Source organism: Lampetra planeri, chromosome 11, assembly GCF_965212315.1.
Source record: "Lampetra planeri chromosome 11, kcLamPlan1.2.h2, whole genome shotgun sequence".
Lineage (NCBI taxonomy): Eukaryota > Metazoa > Chordata > Hyperoartia > Petromyzontiformes > Petromyzontidae > Lampetra > Lampetra planeri.
In genome coordinates, this window is record NC_136117.1 from 13,763,704 (window position 1) to 13,787,812 (window position 24,109).

Sequence of the window (24,109 nt, forward strand, 5' to 3'; positions counted from 1 at the left end):
GCTTTGAAACCATATATCTTTAAAGTGGCCTTCGCTCATTCGTTTGGTCGGTTGCCCTGGTTCTGTTTTGTTTCCTGCGTTCCATGCATTACCCATTGGGATCCTCGGATGGAATGCACATTATACATTTGTATTATTATTAAAGTAAAATAGCCCACTGTTTGTGTATAGCGTATTCTTGTTGAGGTGCCGTCACATTAAAACTAAAACTATTTAAACAAACTTTATTTTACCAGGTAAAGCCCACTGAGCTATATAGCTCGTTTTAGAAGCGGCTTGACCACAAATGAAAGCTCAGCGATGTGGCTTATCACGTGGACATTGATATCAGTCAAACACTCTAAACGCACGCTTCTAAACGTGTACGAAAAACCAGAGGACCGGAGAAAAATCCACGCAACCACGCGGAGAACATACAAACTCCAAATACACAGTGTCAGGGTCGAACCCACGACCTCTTGTATACCAGGCGATGTAGTTAACATCTCGCCACCGTGGCACCCTTCTCATTTATATGGCGCGTAAAAGCCACATTGTGTCGGACGCCTGTCCCGCAATACGCAGATCTCCACCACACCGAAGAGATTCTACAATCAACAACAACCGCCATTCGCCACTAAGTGGCGGTGACGTCACCACGACGCTTGTGCCAGGCCATGTGCACCTTGAGGCCACGTGAAGTGTCGAACGCCCGCTGGCAGGAGGTCACGGGGCAGACCCAGCAGGTGCCACGGGTCGACTGACTGAGATAACCGAGATGACTGGCTGATGCACCACCTGTGCCCCCTACTGTGCCAACTTGCTGTGCTTTAGCCACCCGGCGCTCCGCTCGTTATTCTACAATTACACATTGTGACAGCCACAACCACACGTGACATCAAGGGTAAAAATTACTCTTTGGTGCAACCGGCTCCCGTACCCATTCCCATAAGTGCGATGTATTATTTGCCTTGAGCCCACCGTGAATGCCAGCATTCATTGAAGTGACATTCCACAAGCTGGAAGTGCTGCCTGCAAGCAGAATGAGACGTAGCAGTTACATCTCTGGGACCTTTTACTGTTTATCTACGGGACCCATATCATCAGAGCACGTTTGTATGTTTTGCTACAAAGAACATGCCGTTGGTGCAGACTTAATGCATTGCAAATGGGTGTCTATTTGGTGTTCGAGCATCTTAGCACCTGTTTTATTGCCAGAAAGGGTAACGTTGTTATTTTTCTCATCAGGATGAGGTAGCTTCCACGCGGCTTGCAGTGCTGCTGATTGGCCTGTTGGTGTGGGTGGGTGGAGGGGGGCTTTAACAGAAAATAATTTTCCCGCCCCCCCCACCCCAGAATTATGTTTCAACTCCAAAGTCGGATGAGAGAAGAGATCTCGACACGAAGAAACAGAGATGCAGTGAGGTGAGGGGAGAGAGAGGCAGATGAGACAAATGTGTAATTACTAAAAAAGTGTGGTTAATTTTACTCAGGAAAGCCTCACCAACACCGGTCACATGCTGTGTGTGTATGTGTAGTGTGTGGTGTGTATGTGTGTGTGGTGTGTGTGGTGTGTATGTGTGTGTGGTGTGTGTGGTGTGTATGTGTGTGTGGTGTGTGTGGTGTGTATGTGTGTGTGGTGTGTGGCTTTTTAGCTATGACAGGAAACCGGAGAACCCCGAGGACACCCATTAGGGAAAAGGAGGAGAACATACAAACATACAAACAAACATACAAACATATACACTCCACATAGAAAGGGGCCCGAGTCCAGAATCGAACCCAGGTTCGTTTGGCTGTCGTGAGTTGAGAAATGTAATCAAGAGACAAACATTGGGTTCGATGAGAGATAAATAAATACAGACTGTCTAAGACATGCATGAAAGAGAGAGATTAAGTAGCTTTTTTATTAATTCGCTTTTAAATGTTTATCGGGGGTTTAATTCGAGCTGATATTTGATGCACCACAATACTTTTTTCAAGAGTCCGAGACCGCTTGGGCTACTTGGGGCTGGCTCTAAGCGTCATCTTGGGTTGTTCATATGCCCGGCGTTACCACCGCGCGGAGCGGAAACTCCGCGGCGTGCTCTGTGCAGGACGCACCACGTGTTGTCCGGCACGACGGAACTGAAAGAGCTTCCAGCACGAGGCGCAAAACGTTGGACATCGTGCCCGTAAAGCAAGCGGAAACAACCCCCGAAACCCCGAAAACCTACGCGGAAGGACGTAGCACGGAATTTTAGACCGGGTTTAGTTTGTTTTTTATGACCGTGGGCATGGGATTCACATCCGCACGAGAGGCAAAGTTACAGCAACGACCCACTCACCGCTTTCGGTTCTACAACACCCACAGCACTCGCCACAGCCCACGGCGATCCGCCGAGCTGCGTGATGCAATGTCGCCACCGCATGCTCAGAGAGGCAATGTCAAGCTGCTCAACCAAGGGAAGGGATGTCACTGCAGAGCGCGTCGTCTTCGTCAGCCGCGATCTATCCGCTGCAGGACGAAGGCTGCCCCCCCCCCATCCCCAGGCAGAGCCATCTCGCGATGTCAACAAATGCGTTTTAGGTCCCTGCAAGCGAGCTGATGTTTTGTCGCTGATTTCAAATTGGTTCTCAAGTGTGGCAGAGTCGATGACCTTAGACCGGTTAACCATTGTACCGCGAACAAATCCAGCGTGCAAATTATAGTTTTCACTTAATTTGGGTAAAATTCCATCTCTGACCACCAAAAAGAAAGAAAGGCACTTCAGTGTGACTCCTACGCAATGAGCACCTCATTGGCAGAGAGGCAATTGAAGGGAACCTCGGAAGTAGTTCAATGTTGTCACCTTCCGCAGGCCGTTGTTGCTCTGACACGGAGTGACGTTACGCCGCCTTCTGCTGGCGTCCCGCGCGAATATTCTTAGGTTTTTTTCCGATAAAGTCACGTAGGTAAAAAATGTAAATTTAAATTAACAAAAGTAAAATAAAAATAAAATAAATTTTACTTTTATTAATTTAAATGTTTTACCTACGTGACTTTACCGAAAAAACTCAAGGATATGAATCATTGCAGTCATGAAAGCTTCAAATCTAGAAATCCGCGCGAATGTTTGTTCGACGAATGACATCGCACGGACAGGCTACGCACGGGACACAATTGGTGCAAGAGAGGAAACATTTTTGTTGTTAAAATAAAAATCTTTATACAAATCCCGTGGAAGTGGCGAGCTGTCTCGCCTTTATCGCACGCCGGCAAACACACCTCGAGTCGCGGGCGCATTTTAAACGCGAGATAAATCGAAATTGCTCTGCGCCTCTCAAACTGCGAGATTTGTCACTCTAACGGCCGCGCCGAGTGGCGTGTTAGTCGCAGTTTATGTAATTCCAGAAAAAAATAATGCAGAGTGAGTGATAGAGGGTGGGGGGGGGGGCTCTTTGTGGCAAAAAGGTGCTCACTCATGCAGATGTCAGATTATGTCGTGTGGAGATGCGTAGCCCTGTCAGATTAACCCAGCGACGGTAAACAGCGAGCAAGGTGACGGAGTCTCCATCGCAGGCCGTGGGCTCGCTTCGTCGCCGTTTATTTCACCGGGCGAGGGCCCCTTGCCGAGGATTTATCTCCACGTCGCGGTCTTCCGCATCGCACGTGCGCTTGTGGCGTTTGGCGTGCGACGCAATGCGGTGTTCTTAATTTGACCCCGCAGGGGAAAAATAGCTCATCCCAAGTACGAATCTATTCGGTGTCCCCGTCTGTCACCTGGTCAGTCATCCCGCTTGCCCACGGTGCGGCCGATGCTTCCGCTCAAGGGCTGGGCTCGCATCCCACCCGCGTGCAGGATGATGCTGCTGCTGCTGCTGTAAATCTCTATTCTCCGCAGTCATCATTGTTCGCGATGGACAGCCGAAGAAAGAATAAGTCATAATAAATAGGCATTCGCCTGTTCCACCACCAAATATGACATAAATAAATACAACTCCTTAATCCATCAGCCTTCTGGACGAATATTTTCCAAGCGGAAAAAAACGTGGACTGGATTCGTCTGTACTCTTATGATTTTTTCGGTAAAGTCACGTAGGTAAAAATAAATAATAAATAACACAAATAATAGAAATAATAATAGAAATAAAATAATAAATCACGACGTTTCGGAGGCAACACAAGTCTTCGTCATCAGGTGGGACCGTCACAGCTGAATTTACTGTATCTTAATAATGTATCTTATGTACGAATTGTATTTTTTGCAGGCAATGCATTGGTTTCACAGGGTCAGTACGCTCACAAACTCTTGCTGTTGGGATCAGTGGCGCAGCGTGCCCAGCATGGGCCCCGTTGCAAGGGATGGGGGGGGGCTCTGACCAGTTTCTGGGCACCCCTCCTCATAGGCCGGCCTCTTGGCCTCCCGGCCTCCCGAGCTTATATGGGCGGTGCAGTTTCACAGCGCGCCACGGTGGCTATGAGATGTTAACTACCTCGCCTGGTATTCAGGAGGTCCGTGGGGTCGATCCCGACCCTGACGCTTGTATATTTGGAGTTTGCATGTCTCTCTCCACGTGGTCGCGTGGATTTGTCTCGGGGTCTTCCGGTTTTTCCCCTTCCACATTTAGAAAGGTGCGTTTAGAGTATGTGGCTGCGATAAATGTCCACGTGCCGAAGCCACTTCGTTGAGCTGTAACTTGTGGTGGCCAGCTCGCTCCTGAAAAAGAGCTACACAGCTCAGTGGGCGTTGCCTGGTTAAATAAATACACGTTTATAGTTTTACAGCAGACACACTCCTCGATCGCTACTCTGCTGCTTTTAGGACTCAAGTCCTAAACATCCTGTCCCGTGATCGTAACCATCTCACTCGCGTGCAGTGTAAAGGATGTTGTAGTAGTGGCAGCGTTTAATTTTACAGAACATGTGCTGTGTGGCAGCGTTTATTTTCACCCGTTCGGGCTGTTATTCGTGGCTGTCAATATAACACGTTGGGTTTAAAAAGACCCCACAGGGTGTCCATATTGTATCATCCTTTATTGAATAATTGTAATTATACAGCTGTTTGAACTGCTGAAATGTTGATAACGTATTGCTCATATGCTTCGGTTTTTATTATTTTATTTAAACCAAAGACCTTGATTATGCTTCACCACCTGTACGCTCCATAGCTCTGACCACCGAACGTGATAACATATTTTAAAAGATGAATCACACATTTGGGGTGGCTGGCGGTCAGAGCAGTGAGGCAGGACAGATGGGATCTCGGGTTCTGACTCTGGGTTTCAGGCCGCTCGTGATTGCACGGGCTTCTCAAGCGGAGCCAGTTGATGGCATGAGCCTGGTCACCAGTGACTGCACACACACACACAACTATGAAGACAAAGACACCCCCCCCACCAATATACCCTCGACAGATTGTTGGAGCAAGTGCTGGGGCAAGAGCACGTATGAAGGCCGGCACGGCACACGAGGGGGTGGGTGGACAGCACCTCCCCCGGCCGCCTTTGTCTCCCCAGTGGCGATGTTTACACCGCGCCAAGTACTCATATGAAGCTGAGTCGACCTGGGGAGGCATCTGGTGTTGGTCTTGACCAGGAATGTAACTCGAGTCGCCGGGTCAATAGCGCAGAGCGTTGACCGCTACACTACCGCTCCCCACACATACACACAAACATCAAATGACATGTATCGCTTCACTTAAATTTGCCTTACATTCCAAACTGTGGCAATTCAGAATCTTGCCATGCAACAACCTGCGGAATGAGGCCCTCCATCCCGCGCCGTGCAGGTCGTGGGAGGTTAACTGACCATACTTCACCACCCTGGTGAGCGCGGGTTGACGAAGGCGGGGGGCCTGTTTGTGCAGTACAACAACTGATGTGGCTGCACTGCCCCGTAATGCCCAACACAGCCTATGGGCTCATTACCCCCCCCCCCCTACTCACACGTGCTGGGAACACAACCGAGGACAAATCCCAGGCTCAACGCCCGCTTAGCTTCCGAAGATCGATCGCAGTCAGGCACCTGCTAATCGCTCACGTCACAGCCTTCAATGCCTAATCGCGGTGCATGGAGGGGATTCTTGTAGACGGCAGGTGATGTGCAAAGTACACCTGGCCTGCCGTGACGTGGCATCGCATCGCCGCACGCTTCACGACGGCACGCGCTCGTAAACGCAGCCGCGCGGTCACGACGCGTGTGGCAAGGCACGCGTCTGTCCGCCTGCTGCTGCTGATGCTGCTGATGCTGATAATAGTGATGGTGCTGCTGCTGATGGTAGTGATGGTGATGCTTTTGATGATGATGGTGCTGATAATGGCGGTGGTGATGATGATGATATCTTCTATTTATAGAGCGCTTTTATCCAAGGCGCTTTGCAAGGGTTTATGAGTGGTACAATTAGGGGAACTAAAAGCGATACGGTGAATAGGGATGGGGTATAGTGAGGGCGGTTTAGTGAGTACCGGAATGACGGTGGGTGCCTCAGGATGGAGGGAAGGGGATGGGCCAGTGAGAAGAGACGGGGGTCCCGAGGGAAAAGCGGAAACTCTACAGGGAAGGTGCTCGCAGCTTCATGTGCAGGGGAAGCTTGCTCCAGTGATGATGATGATGATGGTGCTGCTGCTTGATGATTCAGATGTACAAAATAAACATTTTTCTAAAATATCTAGTGTTTCAAAAAATAATGCTGTTTATGGTGGTGACGTTTATGATGCTGCTGATGAAGGTGATGCTCATGGTTCTGTGATGATGGTGATGATTGTAGTGATTGCGACTGGCTGTAACCCTCATAACGACGTGTCCTTCATTTTCTGAACAGGCAATATTATATTTCGATTTAAAGATTTCGTGACTGCAGGTATTCATATTCTTGGTTCTTTCGGTAAAGTCACGTAGAAGGGAAATAATACAATAATAAAAATAAAACAATAAAATTCTCACGACGTTCCCATTGCAACACAAGCAATCGTCATCAGGTGTGAAAACCACAGCAATATTTAATTTTTTTAACCGCCACTTTTTCAAATTTTCTTGCTGTGGTTTTCACACCTGATTATTGCTTGTGTTGCAATCGAAACGTCGTGAGAATTTAATTGTTTTATTTGTATTACTGTATTATTTCCCTTCTACGTGACATTACCGAAAGAACCAAGAATAGGCAATATTATGTTAGAGCATTCTTTGGTTATTTCGCTAAAGTCACGTAGATAGAAACATAATAATAGCAATAAAAAAGTGAATAAAAAAAAATGAAAATAAGAAAAAACATTTGTGCTTTTCGTTTTTTATAAATGTTATTTTTATGATTTTTTTATTCACTTTTTTTATATCTACGTGACTTTACCGGAAGAACCAAAGAATATGAATTCCTGCAGTCACGAAGGTTTTAAGTCAAAAATTTGTTAGAGTATTTTGAGAACGCCGAATTCGATGAAGGTGTCTCCACCACCCAGCATCACATTTCCACGAGCACATTCTGGAAAAAACTAATGAATATTAAATTCCATTAATCTACGCCTAGCTCTTCGTTGACTATAAAAACATGTATTCGACTCGGTGGAAATGCCACACACTCCCCAATGACACTGTGTGTGGCCTTAAAATAAAATAAAACATAGGTGACGTTTCGGACAAAGGCCCTCTTTCATGACAGATGCAGCCATCCAACAGCTCACAAAGCAAAGCTTGAGCAGAACGTGCCTATAAAATGAATCTAGATCTCACAAGAGCGGAAGAGCTCCACCGACACTGTGGCATTTTAAGGGCACGAGAATTGCTGCAGTCATCTGTTGTCGGTAATGAGTAATTGCGCGTTTAATGGGTCACTAAACGAGTTGGGGGGAAGACTGGGAAATCGACTTGCAAATCATTTCTCGATCATCTTTATCGGCATACGAAACACGAAATGAGGCGCATCACATTTCATCCTTTGTTCACATGGGGAGGGCGGGGGGCTAATTTGAATGAGTGCGTGTATGAGTGTAAGTATATACTGCATGTGTATGTATGGGGAGCGGTAGTGCAGTGGTTAGCACGCTGCACTTACGAACCTTGCGATCCGACTTCGATTCCCGCTCATTACCAACATCAGTGACGATTATCCGAACCGGTCCTGAGAACTTCGCTAGGTCCACTCCGCCTTAAATGAGTATACCTGGTGCGGTTTGTTAACATCAGCGCTGGGGAGACAAAGGCGGCCGGGTGTGGTGCTGGCCACACCACCCTCTTGCGCATCGTGCTGGATTTCACAGGGTTCTTATGAACAGCACTTGCCCCACAGCAATCCGCTAAGGCTATACTGGGTGGATCTTTGTCTCTGTATTAATATATAAACCGAGGTGAACTTGAACACGTGATAGCCAGGTGGGCGCGTGCAGGTGAGCCCCAGTGCACTGTAGGCAATGACCTGGCAAGCGATGCGCACTCGAGTCTGATCATCATCACCAGGCTCGAACACACTGCCTGTGTGTGTGTGCGCGTCTTACATCCATTTGTAATTACTGTTGTTCTGTGTTAATTGTTGATCGTTGAGATAGACTGGAGGAGAATACGTCAGCCCATTCTCATTCACTCGGGATAATAGGCGCACATTTTTTTTTGGTGCGGGTGGCTGAAGAGCTGTAGGCTACCGCGAGCTGCTCCCGACGACCAATTAAGACAATTAAAGCAATTAAGACTGGCATTTCTGGATGAGGAGTTGCCCATGCTGTGCGGTCCTGGGGGTTATTATTATTTGACCATTCTTCATCACGGCTGGTCGGCTCCAGTTGGTGACGTTGGTAGCAGGCGGGCAATACAGAGACGTGGGAGCATAGGCGCTGCAGTACAGCCGCGTTGTGGTCATGGAGGAGCTCTTCAAGGTGGTGGTGGTGGGAGAGGTACAGGTGGGGAAGACCTCGTTTGTGCAGAGGTACAGCCGCAACGCCTTCACGGAGAATTACCGCATGACCATGGGAGGTGAGTGGAGCATCATCATCATCAGCATCGTCATCGTAGACATCATCATCGTCGACAGCATCATCAGCAGCAATATCGTCATCATCGTAGACATCATAATCGACATCATTAGCAGCAGCATCGTCATCACCGTATACATCATCATCATCCCTTTTCCGTCACATCAGCAGCAACATCATCATCATCAGCAGCAGCATCATCATCAGCATTAGCATCGTCATCAGCAGCATCGCCATCGTAGACATCATCATCATCACGGTGTTCGTATTGACATCCGCTCCTGTCCTGCATCACAATCAGCATCTCTTTCTCATCATCTCTTCTTATTCTCATCATCACCATCACCAGCTTCTAATTATCTTTAGTAGTCTTGTTAATTATTATGTATGCTGTTTGCTGATTGCGTGTAGACATTGCTTACAGTAGAATGTATCATTAATTACACATGACAGACCCCCACGTGAGTGCGGAACGTTCCAGGAATAACAATACTATTGTTATTATTCAGTCCTTTGTCAATGCACTCACTGCTGGATGAAGCCCCCCCTCCCCACGCTCCGTCGGTCATGGAGGTTGTTTGACCATACTTCACCACGCTGGTCAGTAGGGCTCCTTGCTGATTGGCGGCGCCGTGGTCGGGAATCGAGTTGAGTTGGGCGGATTCTGAACGCAACGCGCGAACCACTGCGCCACCGCTCTGTCCTACAGACCAGTGGCGGATTATTGTAGAAGCAAAAGTAGCTACATACATGTAGCCGCTACTACTACATGTGTAGTAGCTACTACATATGTAGTAGTAGCTACTACACACGTAGCTACGGGCCCCGCACTTTCAAGGGCCCCGCGCTAAATACTTTCAAGCTATCAATTCCGGTTCAGTTATTCTGCACTTGCTCTATTACTATAGTACTATACTGCCTTCAACTTTTATGAATGACTGGGTGTTTAAGGTTAGCGATTTGTAGTATAATCTGGCCGTATAGCAAGTGAAAAAATGGAATTACTTTACTGTGCAAGTTAAAACGTTGTGTTTTAATATTTATGTGTTTTTTTTATTTAGGGCCCCTTTATAGCATATTCTACAGGCCCCGCATTAGCTAAATCCATCACTGTTACAGACAAGTACATGTACGGCACTTCCTTTATCGCTCCCACTGCCAGACGAAGGCTACTTAACCTGTAAATAGATCATTATTTACTGTAGGACCCTCCTGATTATGTTTCTTGAGACTCTGTGAGACTTTTCTATTAATTTTAGCCGAGTATGTCACTTCTGGTCATAAAGCCGGGAAATATATACACACCCGGCACACCACGTCCAGTATTGCTCTCACGTTGGCTTAGCTGCACGGCACCTGCTTACTCCAATCTACCAACGACCCGGAACATATACATTGAGAAATGAAGCCCTATAAAATATTACGATTATCATCATTCATATTTGCGGGCTATTACCTATTCTACGGATTATCGGATTATTTCCTTCCCCAAGTGGGAAGTGGGAGGGGTGTGCGTCTTATCATCCGGTAGGTGAATGTGTGCCACCAGATTTGTATAACTTCATTGGCACCGGGCACGAGTTCGGGGTGCGTCGGAGCGATGGGGGAAAAAAAACGTGCACGCATTTGCCCAGTGGGTTAGTGGTGCGTGCATTATCCACAGTGACGTCTGTGTGGTGTTCATTGTGCCCTGTTCATCTCAATTAAAACTCAGACACTCGGGCTCCGTGTAGACGAGCAGATGGCCTCACGCGAGGGTCAGTGGAGCACAGCGCTGACTGATCGTGCGTGGCTTTGCTCGATTCAGACCGAAACGCAGCGACAGCTCACCGACCTGGTGATAATCATCGGTGTATTTTGGTATTCGCCTTCTTGCTGTAGCCCAAGGCTACAGCGAGGGTGCAACGTATTAGTCACATACGGTTAAAGTTTAATGTTGCTTTGTGCTTTTACCCAATTAGAATTTAGACGGTACATTCGTTCACTGAACAGAAGAGCCCCCCAGCTAACCAGCTACCCTTCCAACTTGCCAATACGCCACTGAGCTACCCAACTAACTAGCCGCACAGCTACCCTTCCAACTTGCCAATACGCCACTGAGCTACCCAACTAACTAGCCGCACAGCTACCCTTACAACTAGTCGATAAGCCACTGAGCTACCCACCCAACCAGCCACCCAGCTACCCTTACAACTAGCCAATAAGCCACTGAGCTACCCAACTAACTAGCCGCACAGCTACCCTTACAACTAGTCAATACGCCACTGAGCTACCCACCTAACCAGCCACCCAGCTACCCTTACAACTAGCCAATACGCCACTGAGCTACCCATCGAACCAGTCACCTAGCCACTCAGCTACCGAGGCATCGAGCCAAAGAGCCACCCAGATTTTCAGCCATCCATGTCTCTATATATTGCATTTCAACGACTGAATACCGCATATAACCTCGTTTCGCAGTGCTGCGTCATCGCATATCTCCTACCCGTCGTCTATGAATCCTAGCTACGCTCTTGGCTATATACGTGATGTATGTGTGTGTGGTTTATTTACATTTTATAGTGGGGAGCGGTTAGCGCCACTGCGCTAGGAACCCGGCGACTCGAGTTCGATTCTCGCTCACGGCCAACACCGGTGACGATGATCTGAATTGGTCCTGGGCGTGCCCTAGGTCGGCTCAGCCTCTAATGAGTACCTACTGATGTGTCAACATCGCTACTAAGGATACGAATGCGGCCCAGCGTGGTGCTGGCCATCCACCCCCTCGTGCGCCGTGCCGGCCTCCATAGGTGCTCGCTAACAGCACTTGCCACAACAGTCTGTTACAAGGCTATATGGGGGATCTTTGTGTTTTCCCCTTTTTGTTCCACGTTTTGAAGTATTTTGCTGATATAAATGCTCAAGTGAAAAGCCACTTCAATGGGATCTCATTCGTGGTCGAGGTCGCTTCTGAAAAATAGCTCTACATCTCAGTGAGCCTTACCTGGTAGAGTACACGAGAGTTTAGTTTCCAACTTAAACAGACAAACAAAAAATAACAACGACTCAACCCTAGCTGGAGAGGCGAGATGATGTTGCAGTCTGACGTCTCGAGTTTCCAGCCAGCCACGTGGGCCTGCCCGTCTGTCAATCATTCGTGTCGCACGTGTGCGCACGAGGCCAACGCGGCCACTCACGTGGCCACCACCCGGGCCGGCCGGCCGAGCGGGCGGGGATGGCGTGTTTAATAGAGCAGAGCGGTGGCCTCTCTCTCTCTCAAGGCCATTTGAACCCCAAAACCCGCATCCCTCCCCCCGTCTCGCTACCCTCTCATTTCACAATAGCCATGACTCGCACCTGCAAATTCCCCGTTCCGCTATCGTCGTGTGTATGGTGTGTACGCATGCTGAGGTTCGTTCGCATCGTACGTGGCCAACCGTGCTAATCAGAGGTGCGGGAGGGAAAGACACCAAACTACTAAGGGGCCGTCCATAAATGACGTCACGCACCTAGCGGGGGTGGGGGTCAGACATTTGTGACGATGTGTGACGATGGGGGGGGGGGGTTTGAGAAATGTGACGTCACATCAAAATGCGCAACTTTAAATAAATATAGATAATACGCTCTACTTAATAAAATAGACTTTTTTTATAATTGTTTTCTCCTACAACATCAGAGTGCAGCGCCACATTAAATACGCACTACAATGACAATAGTTTAAAGCTATTTGAAGCATGTTTTATTTGGGGGAGGCAGAGCTTTGTGACGTCATATTTAAGTTATTAAAGTGTGTGTGTGTGTTTTAATAACCTAAAACAATAGTTAATCATGCATTTGGTATCAATTCGGATATATTCGATTGAAAGAAAAACGATAATTTTGCAGCGATTCATGCAGGGCGTTAATCTAAGCAAAGTTTTGTCGGCTTCTCATTGGCCGCTTCTAACTCCGCCCACAGAGAAACCATAGGGAGAGGCGTGGTCTAGGGGCGATCTCAGGGACGCCTCAACCAATCACAAGCCGTTGTTCCCGGGTCATTTGCATTTTGCCCTCCCGATCCAAATGGTATCAACAGGTCCTCATCCAGCAGTGGATTAACAGAAAAGGGCTGTACATTTTCTTATGTGTGTCTATGTTTGTGTGTCTGTATATCGATTGCATCTGCCAGTCATCTCAGTCAACACATGGCACCTGGGTATATTCCGTGCCCTCCTGCCAGCAGCGAACCTTCAACACTTCACGTTGCCTCAAAGTGCACATAGCCTGGCACAAGCGCCGTGGTGACGTCACCGCCACTTAGTGGCGAATGGCGGTTGTTGTTGTAAATACTGCCCTCACCTGTGCACCCTGCTGGCTTGACAGCAATTGCCCCAACAGCCTTGGTGGTGAGATGTTATCGATCTCGCCTGGCATACAGGAGGCCGTGGGTTCGATCCCAAGCCTGCTGTTGTATATTTGGATCCATACTCTAGATTATATATTTGGAGTTTGCGTGTTCTCCCCGTGGTCGCGTGGACGTATTTTTCTCCGGGTCCACCGGTTTTCCCCTCCACATTTTGAAACATGCATTTAGATAATTTGGCTGCAATACGTTTCCACGTGAAAGCCACTTCGTTGAGCCATCATTTGTGGCCAATTCGCTTCTGAAAAAGAGCTACATAGCTCAGTTAGACCATACCTGGTAAAAATTTTAACATCTACTACCCACAACTCTGCACTCTGCTCGCCTTACAGAAATTGCCCCAAGAGCCGGTGTCGGCTGCACGGGGTATCATTTGTGGTTGCGTCTGTCTGTCTTGTCCGTCTGTGTGCCTCGCAGTGGACTTCGCCTACAAAGTCCTCAAGTGGACAGACACGCAGACGATTAAGCTGCACCTCTGGGACGTGGCAGGTAGCGCTCCGTGTGTATGCCGAGCTACCGTTGTGCACAACCAAATGCGTCTGTCAGCTGTGATTGCATACGTGTGCAATTTTAAGATTAGCATCATGGGCGAACTATAATTGTTATTTTATTTATACAGTGTTTTACAATTAAGATAATACTCTTTGGTTCTTTCGGTAAAGTCACGTAGTTAGAAATAAACTAAAACAAATCACGACGTTTCGATCGCACCACCGCTTTACCGAAATAACCAAAGAGTATGGATTCCTGCAGTCACGAAAACTTCAAATCAAAATTAAGATAATATACTAATTAATTATATGCATCCGCGATTTCTAATGTGAGGGACAAAGTTAACCCCTGCCCCCCCCCCCCCCCAAATATAGAGGTCAAACTCCGCCTGTGATTAGAATGGTATGGCGTGTTTGGGAATTTCAAGCCAGCTGGAACACAAACGGCAACGCTATCGAGTGAGTGGTTGAGTGGATGAGAGGTTAGGTAGCTGTCAGAGTAGACAGGTGAAAAGCCGAGCGAGCGAGTGAGTGCCCGACGGAGCGCGAGTGGATGGCTGAGTGAGTGAGCGAGCGTGCGTGCGTGCGAACAAGTTATTGAAGTGAGCCCGGGTGATCGAGTGGATGAGTGAGAGTCTATTTGAGCGAGTCGATGAGTGAGACAGTGGGTCTATGAGTGAATGAGTGAGCGAGTGGACGAGTAAGGAAATTATCGAATGGATGAGTGGATAAGTGAGACACTTGGCGTGTTAGTGTGTGAGCGAGTGAATGGGCGAGCAGCGAGTGGATGGATGTAGAGGCTGGGTGAATGAGTGGATGGCTGATTGGTGAGTGAGTGAGTGAGCAAGCAAGCGAGTGACCGAATGGACGAGTGGATAAGTGAGACACTTGGCATGTGAGAGCGTGAGCGAGCGAGTGGGCAAGCAAGAAAATGAGTGAGTTGATGAACGTAGAGGCTGGGTGAATGAGTGGCTGGATGAGTGAGTGAGCACTCGAGTGGATGAGTGAGTGAGCGAGCGAGCGATGGTCGTATGAGCTATCGTCCGCCTGCTCGCCAATCGCCTGGACCTGTCGTGCCGCACGAACGAGAGAGCGACAGAGAGACGCAGCTACCGGGCCCCACACCTCACACCGGGCCCACCCACCCCCCTTCGCACGGCAGGCCAGGAGCGGTACATGAGCGCCACGAAGCAGTTCTACCGCGGGGCCTCGGGCTGCGTGGTCATCTACGACCTCACGTCGCGGCATTCGTTCGACAGGGCGCTCCTCTGGAAGGAGAGCATCGACGCGCACGCCAGCCTGCCCGACGGCAGCCCCGTGCCGTGCCTGCTCCTGGCGAACAAGGTAACGGCGCGCACGCCGCCACCACGTCTAGGCAGCCCGCTGTGCCGACGCACGCGGAGCTCGCGAAACGAACGGCTACCATCGCTCAGAACCCAATCCCTCCCAATAGGTGGGCTCACTTCGTTTGGCCGTACACGAGGGAATGGGGGGGGGACAAACAGAAAACTTGTGGCGTTGTGCGATTTAACCGCGTGTGCACCTCGGCCGGCGTTTTGTGCTGTGATCCGCGTGTTTTTTTTTTCTCGGTGTAATTTCCAGCATGCATTTCTCTGTGATTTGTGTATTTTTGTGTGAGTTTTTCAGCTTTTGTTCCATTTTATTTGTCAGTGTTACTTGTAGGCAAATTGTTACATGGTTTTTCTTAATATAAAATCCAACTTTCTGAAAGTAGGTTAGTCAGAAATCCATAAAACCTGCATTATGGATTTCTGAAAGTACTCTGACCTGCCCTTTTGTCAATCCACTGCTGGATGAAGGCCTCGCCAAGCCGTGTCGGTCGCGACACAGGTTGCTGAAGGAAAGGGGCCCAGGACCGGCTCAGATATCACTGGACACCGATGCTAGCCATGTCCGGGAATCGAACTGAACTTGCCGGGTTTAGCGCGATCCTCCACGCACCGCTCCACCAATCCATCCCAACGAGACCTTTGCCTTCAGCAAATCTGAGAGGGAGAATGTAATCTCCAGTTGTGACCTAATGCCTGTATTTCTGCAGTCGTCCATCTCATTTTGCCTATTCCTCTTCCGATTGGTACGCTTCTTGATGTAAACCCTCAGCGTTGATGTTCCGTCTTTATTAATGGGTTTGATAACTTCCATACATCTTTTAAGAAGCCCTTGGGCCACAAGGGCGGGAATTACTTTATTTTCAGCCTCCAATGAATCAAACGCCTTTTCATAACCTACAAAGGCCAGGCATAGCGGTATTTGATATTGATTTGTAGTTTCAAGAATCTGATTGATAGTGTGTATGTGGTCATTCGTAGGCCACGATTGTAATTTATTATACATCACTTTAAACGCATTTTTTCAAAACCCGAATTCTTGTATTCATATATTACAAATTCTTTCATGATATATCACGAAGTTATCAAGCATTGCTCATCCTAAGCTTAGTTGCTTTGTAATGTTTACAATGCACACGCAGTATATCATACATTATGCAGCTCTTTATATTGCCAGACGACTCGAATCCTCGCAATTTAATTCCTCACCTTGTTTCAAATTGACTGTTGCCCTATTATTCAGCCTCAAATGAGTACCTGGTGCGGTGTGTGGTAAACATCGCCACTTGGCAGACAAAGGCGGCCGGGCGTGGTTCTGGCCACGCACCCCCCTCATGTCCCGTTTCGGCCTTCATAGGTGCTCGCTTACAGCGTTCCCCTCATCAGTCTGTTAAGGTTCCACGTTGGGGGGGGGGGGGGGGGTTACCTTTGTGTCCGACGATCAGAGTGACCTGTCGGAGCGGGAGGTGAGCGCCGCGGACATGGAGCGTGCGAGCCGTGAACACAAGTTCCTCGCGTGCAAGGAGATCTCCGTGAAGAAGAACAAGAACATTGGTGACGCAATGAGGTGCGGACGCGTGCCCCCCCCACCTCCTTCCCACCCCCCCGGACCCTCTGGGAAACGTCATAAGCAGACAATGCTGGCCGCGAACCTCACTCTCACTTTGTCGCTAAGATACAAATTTAATATTTTACCGGGTAAGGCTCACTGAGCTATGCAGCTCTTTTTCAAAAGCGACCTGGCGAGCACAAATTGTAGCTCAACGAAGTGGGATTACGTGGAAATTCATAGCAGCCAAATACTCTAAACGGATGTTTCTAAATGCGGAGGGAAAAACCGGAGGATCTGGAGAAAAATCCACGCGACCACGGGGAGAACATGCAAACTCCAAACATGCAGGCCTCAGAGTCGGAATCGAACCCACGACCTCTTGTCTACCAGGCGAGGTAGTGAACATCTCGCCACCGTGGCGCCCGACAACTTTGCCGCCGCTATTGTCACATAACGCTTTCCAACTCGGATCGAAAGCGTTAAAAGCCACTTAACTTCTGTCTGGTGTTTTGACTGTGGGAAGTTGCGTGCAAATCGTATTCGCTAAATAAATAACAAAAATGTATAAAGTTTTGATGCTGTTAGGGGCCAATGCCATTAAAAACTGGCCATATTGATTACCGTTGGCGGAAGTCTGCAGGAAAAGTATTGAATATAATAGGCGACTTTTGGGCAATTGCCCTTCATGATAGCATATGATTTAAAAATGTTTAGGTGCAATACTGGCCCCATAGAGACCAAGCTTCACTGCAAGCGGGTGAATGGAGCTGCGTGGAATTCCGATGCATTCTGTTTGGTTTGTCATCCTTTCCCCGAACCTCCGATTAGAACGATTGGCTGGCTACTTACGGTGCGAAAGAAGTCGAACATCCCTCCATACAATCTCTTGAGTTTTGGTTTATTTGTACTTTTTGCACCAATGGCAACAAAGCAGCGCCGGCAAAAAATTAGAGCAACGAGGGCTCGTAAATCTTTTTTTTTTTAAACGTTGTACTCAGATTGTAAATGTTGTGCCTTTGCTCTCCAACACACCGGTGTGCTGTACTAGTAACGAATTAGCATGTTCTATTTATGTGACAAACCTTACTAATTAGCGGTGTTAGGTGGTGGGTTTAACGACACATATTAACGCGATCTAACCCAAAAAAACTGTTATGGATACAAAGGCATGTTTCCCTGACAGCGACCTGTCGGATTGCATACTATACCAATTGAATACTCCTCTAAAGACAAATGCATGATTGCAAGCGTGACACAATGCACGCGTATGCATGATTCTTTTTCGTACTACCTCGTTATTACAATGCCCATCCACCGTCTCTGTGCCGGCAGGTGTCTGGTGGAGGCGATGATGGGATGGGTGGCCAAGAACTCCTCGCAGAGCTTGGAGCAGGACAATGTTCAGCTGAACGACGAGGAGAAGGCCTCTTGGTCGTGCTGCAGATGAATGCATCGCGACGTCCTCGAACTTCTGGGTCCGAACTCAAACACTCACGCCCTTGGCTGGCTCCCCGCTCCCTCCTGAGGACTTGCGCTCATCCCTTGTGTGCGTCACACCGGCTGCTGCTGTTGCTGCTGCCTGGTGCTGCACAACACCACTGCACACACACACACGACTCGCGAGTGAGTGCAAGTTCTAAGATGAGAGGGGGGCAGGCAGGTCGGAGGACTGGATGCTGGGATTTAAGAGGCGCACCGAGCGAGGAGCATAACACATTTTGTGTTTAGTTTGTTGTCCTTCCCCCGCACCTCCGATTAGCACGGTTGGCTACATACGGTTCGAAAGAAGTTCAACACACACACGTGGTTGTCATTGAGCCCTGGTGAGAGGAATGAAACGGGGCCACCCCCTGTACGATCCAACCCCCTCCCCCATTCGCCCCTCATCATCGGTACCCAGTACCTGCGCTCCTCCGGCCCGTGGGGCATGGTGCAGTTGCACCGCCTGTGCAATAGCTGGCAATGCCACCTGCACCAAGTTCACAATACGCACGGTGGTCGGACAACCACGACTTCACGTACGTTAATTAAAACATCACACAGCAGCTCGGAAGGGATGATCGTTGGGCATAGGGCGGTAGGGAACATCCAAGGACAAAGTCCATTTTGAATGTACTAAACCTTCTTTAACACTGCTCGAGCATTGGAACATGAGTGAAATAGATGTAACGAACGATGTAGATAATTAAGGCATTTTGGCCACGCTTTACCATGGCTTGTTTTGGCTAGTGACAAAAACCAAACCGAATGTTCCTGCCTCTCTGCCTTATGTAACTTACACAATGTGTGAATCAGAACCAGGGGCAGACTACTCATTCTTGGCTACCAACACCAATACCCGCCACGTGAAGTGTCGAAGGCTCGCCGAATGAAGAACAGGAGGAGCCCGTGCTCCGCGATGACGTCATTGCGTCTGAACCGCGTAAATATAAATGTGTCATGTAAACAAAACACGCCAATTCGTTACTAGTTTAATGACAGAAGCCAATATGTAGCCTAACGGCTATTAAAAAATAAACAAAGGTCTGCGACTGGTAGAAAGAGGCCAAACAAGATCAAGAAGGTTCTAGAAAGGGTGCCCCGAGGAGTACAAAGGGGAGAAAGCACGAGGAGTGGGGATGTTCGAAGGAAGTTACGAGCTGAAGACAAAACGAAGCCTCAGGCCCCATTTTGTGGCTGTGTTCCAACAAAGTCGTTCTCATTACATCGTCGTCAGAGTCGTTACACTCGTACAGCACACCGGTGTGTTAGAGAGTATACCCACAACATTTCCAATTTGAGTAAGACGTTTCGCCAGTAACTACAACTAGCATCATCAGGCGACAGCCACATTTTGCTGTCGCCTGATGATGCTAGTTGTAATTACTGGCGAAAAGACACGGTACTCGAATTGTAAATGATGTGGGTTTACTCTCCAACACACCGGTGTAGTGTACTAGTAACGAATTGGTATGTTTGTATTACGTGACAAACCTTACTATTTTTCTATGTCGGGTGGTGGCGGATTTAACGACACATTTACGTGATCTAACCCCCACCCCAAAAAACACCTCTATTATGGATAATATTGGTCGTGAAAGCCCACGGCGCGTTAAACCGAAAAGCCTTTTCGGCCAACGTGATGACGTCACGCACCATGCAGACGCCTTTAACGATGGCGTCTCCTTGAGCGTGACGTCATGCCCAGGTGCAGGCCCCAGATCAGTCTCGGATCGACCCCCGTGCTCGGAGAACGCCGTTAAAATAAATTGTTTTGCAAGGTTAGGGGGGGGAATACGAGTTTTTAAACGAAGTTGAGTTGTGCGACATTTGCCGAAATAAACAGCTTCGCTGATTGTGGTATGAGATATGGTTGGGATGTAGCCATCAGACTGTAATGTGTTTTCATAGCCAGTGAAAAAACGTGTTTGAAGTGGCCTGATTTATGTTTTAGTGTCCCGATGTGCAGTCTTCAGAATTTAAATATAATGATCGAGCAGCACGTTTAACATGAAGATGATTAGAGAATCATTAAACGGATTTAAATATAATTGCGTTATCATTTTGACGAACAAAAGATAAATGGTCGCCTCCTGTCGCGTGCGCTAATTGTTAGAACATCAAACGACTCGATTCTAAGTCACGACTTCTTGCGTCTGAAAGCACTTCACAATTCATTTTAAAAAACATTTCTCAATAAGGTTCAGGTGCCAACAGCCTGCACGCTCGCTGCGGTGGCGAGACGTTATCTCCCTCGCCTGGCATGCAGGAGGTCATGGGTTCATCCCGACCCTGGCTGGCGCCTGCTGTATACTTGGAGTTTGCGTCTCTCTCTCCCCGTGGTCACGTGGATTTTTCTCGGGGTCATTCGGCTTTTCTCTCCACATTTAGAATCAACATCACGCGTTCAGAGTATTTGGTTGCTATTAATGGCCACATAAGCCACTTTCGATTTAAAGCTTTCGTGACTGCAGGGATTCATCTTTTTGGTTCTTTCGGTGAAAGTCACGTAGAAGGGAAATAATAAAATAATAAAAATAAAACAGAATAAAATAATTCTCACGACGTTTCGGCCACAACGCAAGCAGCTGTCCGGCTTATGTGTCATTTTTTATCATTTTATTATTTCTCTTCTACGTGACTTTACCGAAAGAACCAAGAAGATAAGCCACTTTGTTGAGCTATCATCTGTGGTCAGATCGCTTCTGAAAAAGAGCTACACAACTGAGTGGGCATTACCTGGTAAAATAAAAACAAATAATTGTTGTAATCGTTTCGTTCATAAATGGGGCCCCCTGATCAATTATTTCCCATCTTCGAAGCCCGGCGCCCGCGCCCCTCTGGTCTGTATGCCCCGGTGCAGTTTCACCGCTGGCGCACGAATCGAGAGCTCCACCACCGCTCTCAGGGCTGGAGTCCCTCTCCCGATCACAACTGGGTTGTCCACATTAGTGCGCAGTGAAGGATGTAGCCAAGTGTTTGATTTTCCATAGGATGTGCTGATGTGGCGCGTTTAATTTTACCCGTCCAGCTGTTCTTTGTGCCTGTTAATAAACACGCTGGGTTAAAAAAAAGTCAACAGGGGCGTCCACATCCTTTATTAGAGAATTAGAACAAGACAGCCGTTTGAACTGCTGACATGTTAACATATTCCTTTAATTCTTAGGGTTTTTATGAACACCAAAAATCTTCAGTGATCTGTAACAACACTAACGGAAGTATTCGAAACAATCGCAACCGATATGCTGGCAAATACCTGGCACTCTGTCGAACCTCAACGGGACGTGTGTCGCCATCGCCACGACCGACACACGGAGGGTCAGGAGAGATGAGACTCATGCGATGAAATCATCTCACAACCAAAAGTGTGTGTATGTGTGCGTCATTTCATTAATCGAATATGGATGGTTACCCTCGTCTAAACACATTAAGACCCTTCCGATGTGTGTTTGGGTTCTACCGCACATTGTTTGGCATGTCTGACGTTTCGCTCCACGTGATGGGTACTTGTTCGGCGACTGAATAATTCCTTGAGAAGCTAAACAATCATCATGGGACCTCCTTTGCCAGTACCAAAATATAATAATAGGTTTTTCCCCTTTTTTCTGGCAACTAAACCGAAACCTTTTACAAGGAATCGTGTCTGCATTAACCACAATACTTGTGGTCAGAATGCAAACAAAAAACACACTCTGATAATATATGCATTGTCTCTGGTATGGACCAATCAGTTTCAAGGACAATGCATATATTATCTGAGTATGTTTTTGTTTACATTATGACCACAAGTATTGTGGTTAATGCAGGCATGGTTCCTTGTAAAAAGGTTTCAGTTTTGTTGCCAGAAAAAAGGGGGAAAACGCATTATTAAGCTAAACCTATTCAATTCCTGAAGCTCCTCGGACCTGGAGCAAAACGTCGGGCAGCATGCAGAACTACCCGAAAATACATCACAGAGTTAAACAGCACAACTTCGAAATCTGCGGAGGAGTCGTCTGTACAAGTCGTAGGTAGACCAGTTGATTGATGATAACACACGGCGATTTGTGGACAACAAATCCTTGACAGGAAGGCTATTTCGAATGTATAATTAATGGACAAAGTTCAGATACAAGGCTGGAACTGGATCTCTACTGTTTTATCAGTGGCCAGTGATTTTGGAAGGGAAAAAAACAATCCCCTGAAGCAACAACATCGTGTTTGGGCTGAAGAAAGTGGCATTTCGCTTGGCAGTCTCTCTCTCTCTCTGCAGGGTGCAAACAGCCCAAGGCAAACTCGACTCGAGTCAATTACTTCCGCTACATTGGGGCGCTGTCAAAGCATTGGGTGCTCGGGGCATTGCTGCAGGTATGTGGATGGGTTTCGGTTATCGGATTTCCAGTCCATGCTGGAAAATCACCCGGATAGGTCCCGGCTATGATTACAATTAACATATCTGCCGCTGTGCCAGCTGGATAATGAACATACAGATGGTTCTAAACCAACTAAAACGAAACTTTGTATTTTACCAGGTAAGGCCCACTGAGCTGTATAGCTCTTTTTCAGAAGCGATATGGCCACAAATGATAGCTCAACGAAGTGGCTTATCAAGTGGAAGTTTAAGTTAGCCAAATGCTCTAAAAGCACGTTGATTTGAATTGTGAAGGGAAAAATCAGCGTCAGGGTTCGGGATTGAACCCACGGCTACTGCAAACCGGTCGTTAACATCTCACCACCGTGGCTAGCCCTCAAGGTTGGCGTTAGCCTTACATTAAATCTCTTGCCACTACAGGCGGAAGGGCCTTCACGAGACGGAGCTCAAGAAAACCCCTCCGGAGGGTGCTTTGATCTACTGTTCCACGATGGCCACACTGATGTCTTCCAAGAGGAGGGGGTAGAGGTGTGTGTGGCCACACGCGACCCACTGATTGACCGGTGTGGTGGTGTGATTTGAGCGTGTGGGCGATGGGAGATAACCCCTGGGCGGTGGTGAGCCAGAGAGCATTGGCACGGGGGGGTGGGGGGATCACTCGATCGGCGGCCGAAGAGGACGGGGGGAGTGGAGGGGGTGGATGTCGGCCCCCACAATAAACTTGCCCATTGTATCTTCCGGTGACCCCCTGTATTGCAAGCCCAATGTGCTAACCATTACACCATAGACACATGCTTTAGGACGGTGAGAGCATTCAATTATTCTAATTGGGAGTGGTTATGGGGGAGAAAGGAATATTTATGGAGGGGGTTTGTTGTTAGCAATGACTTGATCCATAATTTCCCTTTGAGGCGTACACTATATGCCATGAGTGTAAAACACATTATATCTCTCTAAGCTTTTAAATGTAAAATTGTATTTAAAGCTTTCGTGACTGCAGGGATTCATATTCTTGGTTCTTTCGGTGACTTTACCGAAAGAACCAAGAATACTTTTAAATGTAGTTTCTGTCTGTGCGTATTTTATGCAGTTTTTTTCCCCATTGTTTGGTTTGCAATTTTCTGAATCTCTTTATTTCAAATGCACCTTGTGTCTGGCACCTCGAGATGTACTGCGTGGGGTATAAACAATATGTCGTGACAATAACGATCTTCCCGATTTATTACAGCAAACTGAAAGCGCCTTCGTATCAAAAACTCCACAGCGTAAACATGTGCAGTCTCCAACTCGTATTCCCCACTCTCTCTACTGGCCTATTTAAGTGATAAGTATGGCCATTGCCCGAAACGTCGCCTGTTATATTTACTTTCAAGGCCACACACACAAACACGCGCGCGGCGTTGATGTTGCAGCTGCATCCAAAGCGCGAGGGGAGCGTGGAAGACCCCAGCCGGAAGTCGTCGGCTGAGCGGAAGTTGTGGGGGTGGGGAGTGAGTGAGGCGGGGGGGGGATGGCGGGGGGGGGTGACGGGGGAGGGGGGTTGGTTTGGGGGTGGGGGGTTGGTTTGGGGGTGGGGGGGAGGTGGGATGACGGGGGAGGGGTGTTGGG

General features: G+C 48.0%; 1 protein-coding gene across 2 annotated transcripts; it reads left to right on the forward strand.

The window, feature by feature from the left end:
* Positions 1-7,698: 7,698 nt before the first annotated feature.
* Positions 7,699-21,229, forward strand: LOC144721351 (ras-related protein Rab-7L1-like). 2 transcript variants are annotated; one of them, XM_078598911.1, is made up of 5 exons: positions 7,710-8,899; positions 13,697-13,768; positions 14,933-15,114; positions 16,565-16,686; positions 18,004-21,229. In XM_078598911.1, exons 1-5 carry the CDS (start codon positions 8,785-8,787, stop codon positions 18,116-18,118), a joined length of 606 nt encoding a protein of 201 aa, XP_078455037.1. In that variant the 5' UTR covers positions 7,710-8,784; the 3' UTR covers positions 18,119-21,229. The 2 variants fall into 2 exon arrangements, with proteins under 2 accessions (XP_078455036.1, XP_078455037.1); XM_078598910.1 differs by lacking the exon at positions 18,004-21,229 and having other exon boundaries at positions 7,699-8,899; positions 14,933-16,657.
* Positions 21,230-24,109: the final 2,880 nt, after the last annotated feature.

What these genes read in the sequence shown, in the direction of transcription:
- LOC144721351 (XM_078598910.1), top strand. Translation starts at nt 8,785, where the DNA reads ATGGAGGAGCTCTTCAAGGTGGTGGTGGTGGGAGAGGTACAGGTGGGG. An exon ending in TTACCGCATGACCATGGGAG is followed by an intron (nt 8,900 to 13,696) that starts GTGAGTGGAGCA and finishes TGTGCCTCGCAG; the next exon opens with TGGACTTCGCCTACAAAGTC. An exon ending in GCACCTCTGGGACGTGGCAG is followed by an intron (nt 13,769 to 14,932) that starts GTAGCGCTCCGT and finishes TTCGCACGGCAG; the next exon opens with GCCAGGAGCGGTACATGAGC.